Below are 12,101 nucleotides of genomic sequence, written 5' to 3'. Positions count from 1 at the left end.
CATTTTCGATAGGAGACAGGTCTGGACTGCAGGCGGGCCAGGAAAGTACCCGCACTCTTTTACTACAAAGCCACGCTGTTGTAACACTTGTCTTGCTGAAATAAGCAGCGGCGTCCATGATAAAGGTTGCTTGGATGACAACATGTGTTCCTCCAAAACCTGTATATGCCTTTCAGCATTAATGGTGCCTTCACAGATGTGTAAGTTACCCATGCCTTGGGCACTAATACACCCCCCTACCATCACAGATGCTGGCTTTTGAACTTTGCACCTATAACAATCCGGATGCTTATTTTCCTCTTTGTTCCGGAGGACACCACGTCCACAGTTTCCAAATATATTTTGAAATGTGGACTTGTCAGACCACAGAACACTTCTCCACTTTGCATCAGTCCATCTTAGATGAGCTCGGGCCCAGCCGAGCCGGCGGCATTTCTGGGTGTTGTTGATAAATGGGTCTTGCTTTGCATAGTAGAGCTTTAACTTGCACTTACAGATGTAGCGACCAACTGTAGTTACTGACAGTGGTTTTATGAAGTGTTCCTGAGCCCATGTGGTGATATCCTTTACACACTGATGTCATTTTTTGGATGCATTACCGCCTGGGGGATCAAAAGTCAGTAATATAATCGCTTACGTGCAGTGATTTCTCCAGATTCTCTGAACCTTTTTGATGATTTTACGGACCGTAGATGGTAAAATCCCTAAATTCCTTGCAATAGCTCGTTGAGAAATGTTGTTCTAAAACTGTTTGACAATTTGCTTACAAAGTGGTGACCCTCGCCCCATCCTTGTTTGTGTATTACTTTAGCATTTCATGGAAGCTGCTTTTATACCCAATCATGGCACCCACCTGTTCCCAATTAGCCTGCACACCTGTGGGATGTTCCAAATAAGTGTTTGATGAGCATTCCTCGACTTTATCAGTACGTATTGCCACCTTTCCCACCTTCTTTGTCACGTGTTGCTGGCATCAAATTCTAAAGTTAATGATTATTTGCAAAAACAAAACAAATATTCATCAGTTTGAACATCAAATATGTTGTCTTTGTAGCATATTCAACTGAATATGGGTTGAAAAAGGATTTGCAAATCATTGTATTCTGTTTATATTTACATCAAACATAATTTCCCAACTCATATGGAAACGGGGTTTGTACATGAGGAGGCTATTGGAAAGTACTCTTGATCACGTAAAGTGGCGCTCAACACCACTCAGAAGCACCAAAATAAACACACCATTACCCATAACTACAGACACACCTGCAGGTGCACCAAGGGAATGTGCTGATGACTTTAAATTGACTTTTCATTTTCCTCCTTTTGTTTCCGCAGCTGAAGCAGGCCAACACAGACTGGACCCTCACAAAGAATCAGCATTCCTCCATTAAAAGGTATACAAAGGTGTTCATATACTGTAGGCCGGGGGTTATTTAACTGGCGTTCAGTTTGAAATATGGGGGACAAAGACCACTACAGGACCTTGGCGCAGATCCTAATTGCGTTGACATTTTAAGCTCACTAGCACATACTTGCCAACCCTCCCGAATTTGTCCCGATTTCCAACAATATTGGGGGCGTGCCTTAAAGCCACTGCCTATAGCAGGGGTGTCAAAGTCAAATACAGAGTGGGCCAAGATTTGAACAAATTGACCTTTTAATAGGGACCCAAACAAGTTTTGCATTGAATATTGAACAAGCAAGGCTTATATAACTTCATAGTGACATGCAAAATCGAGTCTCAAATAATAATAATAATGATAATTAAAAAATATCGATGGCATATCAAATAAAATGTAAATACAAAATTGAGTGCCTCTTTTCTATTTGCAGCCTTCTGAGGTAAAATATCAAAATAAACTTTGTCCACAGGCTAATAATAAATTAGAAAATAAAATAACAATAATGAATGAATCAAACATTCAAGCCTTGAAGTAACAAGAGAAAGTGCATGAAAAAATGGTTAATTATTGCTCAGTTTGCTACACTGACTTGCTTGAACAATGAATATGGAACAAGCAATAATTATACAACTTAATAGTGCAAAATCAACATTAAAAAAAAAAAAATGGTCGAATAAATACAATTTAAATAAAACATTTAATGCCTCTTTTCTATTTGCAGCCTTCTGAGGTAAATATCTACATTACATTTTTACACAGGCTGATAAATCTTAAAATAAAACAATAATGAGATGGGTGGGGTTGGTAGTTGGGGGGCGGGTTTTGGTGGTAGTCAGTGCTACAAGGGGTTCTGGGTATTTTTTCTGTTGTGTGTATGTTGTGTTACGGTGCGGATGTTCTCCCGAAATGTGTTAGTCATTCTTGTATGGTGTGGGTTCACAGTGTGGCGCATATTTGTAACAGTGTTAAAGTTGTCTATACGGCCACCCTCAGTATGACCTGTATGGCTGTTGAGCAAGTATGCTGGCATTCACTTAAGTGTGTGTACAAATCGCATATATCTTGTGACTTGGCCGGTGACAACATATTGTAGACAACGCTAAAGGCAGTGCCTTTTTAGTACCGGCGGGCCAGCTCTAATGTTAATTTGATATTGCGTCAAGGGCCAAATGTCTGAGTTTGACACCCACGGCCTATAGCGTCCTCTCTCACCTGAAGCCTTCACCCCTTACCAGCCGCATGCTGTCCGGGGGTCCACTTCCCCTCCACGTAAACAGCGTGCCAATGGTCTTTACTGGAAGAGGACAAGAAATGCTGACATGTTGTATGATCTTTTAACTGTCCATCCATCTTCTTCCAAAAAGTGCATGTGCTGCTGAGCTCTTTTTACAAGTAGGAACCAGGTCATATTGTCAGTGATCTGCACCCCCGGGAACTTGGTGTTGCTTACCATCTCCACCGCTGTGCCGTTGAGGTAGACTGGAGCGTGGCTGGACTGGTGCTTCCTGAAGCCAAGGATGATCTCCTTGGTCTTGTTGACATTCAGGACCAGGTTGTTGGTTCTGTACCAGTCAACCAGATGTTTCACCTCCTCCCTGTAGTCCAGGGGTCGGCAACCCAAAATGTTGAACGTGTCAGAGGTATTTGGTGACGAATCCCAAGATGCAGAGATGAAGGCATGTATGTAGTGAGAAAACATGATTTAATAAAGATAATACGACAAAATCAAACAAAAGGGTACTAACACAAAGCGCCCACGAGGCGGAAAACAAACGAAGGGTCTTTAGCATAGACGCTAGCAAGAAACGAAAAAGGGCCTAGCGTGGAAGCTAGCAGGTTGCAAACAGGAAAACAGAAGGTGTACTTGTAGAGTAAAAACAAAACAGAAGCAGGGAACAAAAACAGTAAGTTACAAACTAACGAATGTAGCTTACCGCTACGCTGCAATAAAACGACACGATAGCAACGACAGGAGAGACATGATCCAGCACTGACTGGAAGACAAAGTGGGTACAAATAGGAGCGGGCTGATGGACTACAGGTGTGGCCAGGTGCCAATCAGCCGCAGATCAATCAATCATCAATCAATGTTTATTTATATAGCCCCAAATCACAAATGTCTCAAAGGACTGCACAAATCATTACGACTACAACATCCTCGGAAGAACCCACAAAAGGGCAAGGAAAACTCACACCCAGTGGGCAGGGAGAATTCACATCCAGTGGGACGCCAGTGACAATGCTGACTATGAGAAACCTTGGAGAGGACCTCAGATGTGGGCAACCCTCCCCCTCTAGGGGACCGAAAGCAATGGATGTCGAGCGGGTCTAACATGATACTGTGAAAGTTCAATCCATAGTGGCTCCAACACAGCCGCGAGACTTCAGTTCAAGCGGATCCAAGACAGCAGCGAGAGTCCCGTCCACAGGAAACCATCTCAAGCGGAGGCGGATCAACAGCGTAGAGATGTCCCCAACCGATACAGGCGAGCGGTCCATCCTGGGTCCCGACGAGCGGTCCATCCTGGGTCTCGACTCTGGACAGCCAGTACTTCATCCATGGTCATCGGACCGGACCCCCTCCACAAGGGAGGGGGGGACATAGGAGAAAGAAAAGAAGCGGCAGATCAACTGGTCTAAAAAGGAGGTCTATTTAAAGGCTAGAGTATACAGATGAGTTTTAAGGTGAGACTTAAATGCTTCTTCTGAGGTAGCATCTCGAACTGTTACCGGGAGGGCATTCCAGAGTACTGGAGCCCGAACGGAAAACGCTCTATAGCCCGCAGACTTTTTTTGGGCTCTAGGAATCACTAATAAGCCGGAGTATTTTGAACGCAGATTTCTTGATGAGGTGACAACAGCACACAGGGAGACAAACAGGAAGCTGAACCAAAATAAGAGCACTTGACAGGAACTAAAGACAGGAGATACTAAACACAGAGGAAACAAAGACAAATGCAGAGGAAAAAACTAAAACATAGACAAACTGTCCGGGGAAAGCCTGACAGAAAGAGCCATATTGGACCAAAAATACAAAAAAAAAATCTGTCTGCACCCGCAAATAAATAAAAGCCATAATACATACAGATTGTGTGTCATGAGATATAAATTGAATGATGAGGACTTAAAGGAAAGTATATGAGCCCAAATATAGCTACAAATGAGGCATATTGATGCAATATGTATAGTGGGGCAAAACAGTATTTAGTCAGCCACAGATTGTGCAAGTTCTCCCACTTAAAATGATGACAGAGGTCTGTAATGTTCATCATAGGTACACTTCAACTGTGGGAGACAGAATGTGGAAAAAAAATCCAGGAAATCACTTTGTAGGAATTTTAAATAATTTGTTCGTAAATTATGGTGGAAAATAAGTATTTGGTCAACCATTCAAATCTCTCACGGATGGAAGGAGGTTTTGGCTCAAAATCTCACGATACATGGCCCCATTCAGTCTTTCCTAAACACGGATCAATCGTCCTGTCCCCTTAGCAGAAAAACTTCCCCAAAGCATGATGTTTCCACCTCCATGCTTCGCAGTAGGTATGGTGTTCTTGGGAAGCAACTCAGTATTCATCTTCCTCCAAACACGACGAGTTGAGTTTACACCAAAAAGTTCTATTTTGGTTTCATCTGACCACATGAAACTCTCCCAATCCTCTGCTGTATCATCCATGTTTCTATTTTGGTATAAACTCAACTCCTCGTGTTTGGAGGACGAAGAATACTGAGTTGCATCCCAAGAACACCATACCTACTGTGAAGCATGGGGGTGGAAACATCATGCTTTGGGGCTGTTTTTCTGCTAAGGGGACAGGACGATTGATCCGTGTTAAGGAAAGAATGAATGGGGCCATGTATCGTGAGATTTTCATCAGTGACAGCTTTGAATGGTTGACCAAATACTTATTTTCCACCATAATTTACAAATAAATTCTTTAAAATTCCTACAATGTGAATTCCTGGACTTTTTTTTTCACATTCTGTCTCTCACAGTTGAAGTGTACCTATGATGAACATTACAGACCTCTGTCATCATTTTAAGTGGGAGAACTTGCACAATCGCTGGCTGACTAAATATTTTTTTGCCCCACTGTACATACAGCTAGTCTAAATAGCATGTTAGTATGCAGTGACCAAATATGTCTGACTAACACTCCACACAAGTCAATAACATCAACAAAACTCACCTTTGTGCATTCATGCACAACGTTAAAAGTTCGGTGGACAAAATGAGACGGAAAAAGAAGTGCATTACATAAATCACGTCTTAGAAAGTCAGAGAAAGTTATACATGTAAAGAAACTAGGGTGAGTTCAAGGACCGCCAAAATTAGTAGGACAAACTGGCGCTCACCAAATACTCGAATAAGTGATTGATTGATTGATTGATTGATACTTTTATTAGTAGATTGCACAGTTCAGTACATATTCCGTACAATTGACCACTAAATGGTAACACCCCAATAAGTTTTTCTTGTTCGCGAGTGAGGGAAGAGTGGATCGTGAGATCGACAGGGGGATCGGTGCGGCGTCTTCAGTAATGCGGACGTTGTACCGGTCCGTTGTGGTGAAGAAGGAGCTGAGCCGGAAGGCAAAGCTCTCAATTTACCGGTCGAAGTAAAGCCGCTGCTCCTTCACATCGAGAGGAGCCAGATGAGGTGGTTCGGGCATCTGGTCAGGATGCCACCGCCTCCCTAGGGAGGTGTTTAGGGCACGTCCAACCGGTAGGAGGCCACGGGGAAGACCCAGGACACGTTGGGAAGACTATGTCTCCCGGCTGGCCTGGGAACGCCTCGGGATCCCCCGGGAAGAGCTAGACTAAGTGGCTGGGGAAAGGGAAGTCTGGGTTTCCCTGCTTAGGCTGTTGCCCCCGCGACCCGACCTCGGATAAGCGGAAGATGATGGATGGATGGATGGAACTTGTTTAAGTCGGGGTCCACGTTAATCAATTCATGGTACAAATATATACTATCAACATAATACAGTCATCACACAAGTTAATCATCATAGTATGTACATTGAATTATTTACATTATTTACAATCCGGGGGGCTGTGGTTGATATCAGTACTTCAGTCATCAACAATTGCATCAACAGAGAAATGGACATTGAAACAGTGTAGGTCTTATTTAGTAGGATATGTACAGCCAGCAGAGAACATAGTGAGTTCACATAGCATAAGAACAAGTATATACATTAGAAGTACATTTGAGTTGTTTATAATGCGGGGAAATGGGATGTGAATGGAGGAGGGTATTAGTAAAGTGTTGAAGTTGCCTGGAGGTGTTGTTTTAGAGCGGTTTTGAAGGAATATAGAGATGCACTTACTTTTATGCCTGTTGGGAGTGCATTCCACGTTGATGTGGCATAGAAAGAGAATGAGTTAAGACGTTTGTTGGATCAGTATCTGGGTTTAACGTGGTTTGTGGAGCTCCCCCTGGTGTTGTGGTTATGGCGGTCATTTACGTTAAAGAAGTAGTTCGACATATACTTCGCTATCAGGGAGGTGTAGCAGATTTTATAGACTAGGCTCAGTGCAAGTTGTTTTACTCTGTCCCCCACCCTGAGCCAGCCCACTTTGGAGAAGTGGGTTGAATTGAGGTGTGATCTGGAGTGGAGCTCTAAAAGTAACCGGACTAGCTTATTGTGGGAGGTTTGGAGTCTAGATTTGAGGGTTTTGGAGGTGCTAGGGTACCAGGAGGTGCAAGCGTAATCGAAGAAGGGTTGAATGAGAGTTCCCGCTAGAATCCTCAAGGTGCTTTTGTTGACTAGAGAGGAGATTGTGTAGAGCAGGGGTGGGCATTACGTCGATCGCGATCGACTGGTCGATCTCAAGCCAGGCATTAAAAAATAGACATAAAAATGAGCAATCATCAATCATACCAAGACTTCACTTTCGTCAGTTGTTTGACATTCTCGGCACCCGAGGATCTTGTGAGATGACGCTGGCTGCTGCGAGCTCATATTTAAGAAAAAAATCACTAACAGGGCGGACGCAGAGAAACACATTTTATTTCCAGAGACTCCGTACCTACTGTCAAAACTCTAAAGACCGACTGCGCACTTCCTGTCTTCACCATAAAAGACCTGTTTCATCCTGCCTGTGCTAACAAAATAAGAGTCTCAGAAAGCTAGCGCGCACAAGCTAGCAAGCTTGTGCGCCAATGTATTTCTCCCCCGCCCTCAGCGACCGCTTTCTCACTTGCTTGCCCACCCGCACAGTCACTGACGTCACTCACCTGCTGCCAGACATTAAAGGGCCACACACATATGCTACTCTCATAACAAAGTGTTTAAAAACGAGTATGCAAGTTGGACAAATGAGATGCCAAATCCAACCACTTTCATGTGGTATTGGACAGAAAGGAGGACTTTTTTTTTTCCTCCATTTGAAAATGCGGACGTTATCAGCACCACTGTCTGATTCCAATCAATGCAAGTCATCAGAATCAGGTAATACACCAACTTATATTCTTGTCTTCATGAAAGAAAGGAATCTATGTGTGTTAAACATGCTTGTATTATCATTAAACACCATTAACTTGTTAACAAAAATGTCCTTTTCATAAATAAATAAATATAAGTTATAAATAGGAATGAGGTAGATCTCCTCGACTTGGTCAATTGAAAAGTAGCTCGCCTGCAGAAAAAGTGTGAGCGCCCCTGGTGTAGAGGGATCTCGTTCTGTGGTTGACCTTTTTGATCACCTTGGTTGCCATTTTATCACAGGAAAGATTAGCCTCTAGAATGGTGATAACAATGTCACCCACTTTTATAGTGAAGTCATTGACCTTCTTAAGTTTGATATGGGACCCAAATAGGATGGATTCACTGTTTAATATAAACAGTGTGCTTTATAACAATTAGAGAGCTTCGTGTCATGTTTGTCCTCCTACAGAAACCAAATTAAGAGAAAAAAGATGTTTTTTTCCCATCATCATTTCCATTTTTCATATATTTTTGAAAAAGCTCCAGATAGCCACTAGGGCGGCGCTAAAGAGCCACATGTGGCTTCGGAGCCGCGGGTTTCCGACCCACGCTGTAGTCCATGTCATTGTTGTCACGGATGTCGTGTCGACCACATACTTCACAATGTGGTCTGTAGTGGACCTGCAACTCTAGTTTTCCGGAATAGACAAAATAAGACTAATAAGGAAGTCTGGAAATGTGGGCCCCAAAACAATAGAGTTGAATAGTCCTGCTGTAAACTACATTGTGGGTCATAAGTGGATGTTCCTATTCTACACAGTTACAACTCCATCAACATGGATGGAACGCTCATGCGCAAGGCCATGCATGCAGACCCCGAAAACTACGTCACATCCATGGCACCCGGGCAGTACTGGACCTGGGGCACTCATGCCAGAGCCCCAAAAGGTATGCAAGGAAACTCTATTCTGTTTGATTGATTGATTGAGACTTTTATTATATATTGCACAGTACAGTATGTATTCCGTACAATTGACCACTAAATGGTAACACCTATATAAGTTTTTCAACTTGTTTAGGTTAATCAATTCATGATAAATGCACACTTGTCAAAGTCAAGGCCCGGGGGCCAGATCCGGCCCGCCACATATTTAACGTGGCCTGTGAAATTCAAGAAACAGGGTACATTACCATTTATTTTAATTTTTTTTACTAAATGTCTTTCTTCTTTTAGTGTCAACTGAAAAAATACTTGTACTGCATGCAATTGCAAGTATAATAAATTGTAATACTATCTAAATGTTATATTTCATTGAATAATTTTCATAAATGTATATGAATATAGAAACGGAAAGTAGTAATGAATCTGTACTAAAAATGTTGTTAATGTTAATAATGTAATGTTAGTTAAATTAGTAGGAACTTAGGTCTGAAAGTAGTTATAATCTGTAATAATAAAAACAATGAGTTATTATTGGTGTCTCCTAATAATGCAAGAAATAATATATCATAATACATTATACTTTTTTAAAATAAAATACATATCTATTTGACTTATAAGTTTAAAGTTAGTTATCCATATAATTGTACACTGTAAACATGACAGTGGGGGAAAAAAAACAAACAAAAATAAAACAGACAGAATTTTGCCATAAAAAAGAAAATAAACAGTTTTTCCATGTACAGAAATTTACCATAAAAATGGCCTCTCAGTCGCCAGAATTTCAACGTTAAAAACACAGTGGTACCATTTTTACATTTACAGGATCAAACATTACAGGGAGACAGAACAGGATCAAACATTACAAAGAGACAGAACAGGATCAAACATTGCAGGGAGACAGAACAGGATCATACATTACAGGAAGACAGAACAGAATCAAACATTACAGGGAGACAGAACAGGATCAAACATTACAGGGAGACAGAACAGCATCAGACGTTACAGGGAGACAGAACAGCATCAGACATTACAGGGAGTCAGAACAGGATCAAACATTACAGGGAACCAGAACAGGATTGTTGTCGGGTCTGCCAACTTCTGGCGCCCCTTACAAAAAAGGTGACATACAGGTAAACAATGTAAGGGGGAAATGAGATAAAAAAAAATCGGTCTAAGCCTGGGCCCCTGCAGACGGGGTCCAGACTGAGGCCAACGGAAAAAAATAAATACATTTATACTCATTTATTCCTCACTGTTTACAAGTGGCCCTCTGATGGCCGCCATGACTGCGATGTGGCCCTCAATGAAAACTAGTTTGACACCCCTGATGTAAAGCAACCCAACACTGCATCATCATTTCTCCCCCAGGGGAATACAAGATGTCTCCATCCACCACTAGCGTCCCCTCCCGGCCATGGACCCCACGGTGCACCCCGCCCCCCCAGCAGCAGCAACAGCCCTCCAACCCTGCCCACCCTCACCCGCACCCGCACCCTCACCCGCACCCTCACCCGCACCCGCCGCCCGACTACCACCACAACGTCTACATCCCCGGCACGCCGTCGGGCTTCTGCACGCTGAGGCCGGCCGTGCAGCGCTGCAGCGACTTGGACGTACATAACTCCTTCTCCACCTTCGGCAAGAAGCGGCGCCTGCAGATGTCCCCCCAGGGCGAGGCTGCCATGATCAACAACGACCTGTACAACGACTGAGGTGCCAACCCGCTGCTGCCGACCTTTTGAGTGACGGAAACATCATTTCTTACATGAGTGAATAAACATTTTGGTCTAGAAGTGGTTGGACGGGTGAGCTTCTGAAAATAAATCAACTGCTGAAACGCTAAAAGCGACATTTTCACGGTGAAAGTCGTCCTTCGCCACATCGTGCTTCAAGTATTGCGTGTCACTAATTTATTGTGGATGTTTTCATATTTTTAAAGCTTTTTTTTTTGGTGCTGAATTAAGCATTTTTAAGCATAATAAATGGAAAGTATCAATACTACAGTAGTATTGGCTGCTAAACCAATCAGAGCGCACGACTCATTAGGGCAACTGATAAGCTCCGCCCTTAGGCAGCATTACAACAGTGCATCCCAAAAGTCTTCACAGCGGTTTCTCTTTTTCCACATTTTGTTATCCTACGGTTTTAGTCAGAAATTGAATAATTGCATTGGTGCTCTGCAAATTTTACCGACAATGTGAAAAGTAAAGTAGGAGCATAAAACAAGGTTTGAAACATTCTAAATAAATTTTTTTTCCAGCATTATGAGAGCTCTCTGATAAGAAGTATCACCTATTTGCCTCTTTTAATCCAATATATGCGGCATCCGGAAAGTATTCACAGCGCTTCACTTTTTCCACATTTTGTTTTGTTACAGCTTAATCCGAAAATGAAAAAAAAAAAAAATATATCCTCAAAATTCTACAGAAAATACCCCATAAAATATTTCTGGAGCTGAAGCCTTTGGGTGCATCCCCAGCTCTCTCTCCAGGGAACACACCATACAGCCTTCAGCTCATCTATTTACGGTGAAGGATGGCAGAAATCCAAGTCAGGAAGGTAAACTTGATGCTAAACAGTTCTTTGACGGAACAATTTTACAAGGTTAAAATATCAATTAAAAGGCAATGGCAAAGGAAATGACATTGGCCTTGAAGGGAACGTCTTCCCTCTGCTCCTCGACTACAGTCTGCACCAGACCGAACAGCAGGACAAGTGTAACAACTACTAATTTTAATTTTCCTGAAGGAACTCTCCTGAAGGAATCAATAAAGTACTATCTATCCATCTATCTATCTATTATGGTTAGAGTGTCCGTCCTGAAATCGCTAGGTTGTGAGTTCATACCAAATACTATGTACATAGGGACCCATTACCTCCCTGCTTGACACTCAGCATCAAGGGTTGGAATTGGGGGTTAAATCACCAAAAACTGATTCCCGGGCATGGCTTCTGCTGCCTCTCACTGCTCCCCTCACCTCCCAGTGGGTGAACAAGGGGATGGGTCATATGCAGAGGACAACTTTCACCACACCCAGTGTGAGTGTGACAATCATTGGTAGTTTAAGTATTTTTAATAGGATGCCACGAGCTCGGCACACCTCTTTGGACAGTTTTTTCCCATTCCTCTTTGCAGCCCCTTTCAAGTTTCATCAGATTTGATGGAATTTTTTTGTAATCCAGGTTGCTTTTTGTACATGGATGCATTCATTTTAGTCTCCTCGGTATGGTGACCACAAACTCGATGATTTACGATTGATTTGACTGATTGATTGAAGCTTTAATTAGTAGATTGCACAGTACCGATACCGATACCAGGCTGAT

The 12,101-nt window shown here is 42.6% G+C and overlaps 1 protein-coding gene across 1 annotated transcript in view; it reads left to right on the top strand.

The window, feature by feature from the left end:
* Nucleotides 1-11,571, top strand: part of si:ch73-233f7.1 (uncharacterized protein LOC100537710 homolog) — a 28,027-nt gene extending 16,456 nt beyond the window's left edge. Inside the window, exons 2-4 of the mRNA XM_061899879.1 lie at nucleotides 1,336-1,394; nucleotides 8,655-8,782; nucleotides 10,146-11,571. Of these exons, the coding sequence (XP_061755863.1) occupies nucleotides 1,336-1,394; nucleotides 8,655-8,782; nucleotides 10,146-10,489 (531 nt within the window). The 3' untranslated portion in view covers nucleotides 10,490-11,571. The remainder of the gene's footprint in view (nucleotides 1-1,335; nucleotides 1,395-8,654; nucleotides 8,783-10,145) is intronic.
* The last annotated feature ends 530 nt before the right edge of the window (nucleotides 11,572-12,101 follow it).

This window comes from Nerophis ophidion, linkage group LG05, assembly GCF_033978795.1.
Source record: "Nerophis ophidion isolate RoL-2023_Sa linkage group LG05, RoL_Noph_v1.0, whole genome shotgun sequence".
Taxonomy (NCBI): domain Eukaryota; kingdom Metazoa; phylum Chordata; class Actinopteri; order Syngnathiformes; family Syngnathidae; genus Nerophis; species Nerophis ophidion.
This window is presented reverse-complemented; position numbering and strand designations above follow the sequence as displayed.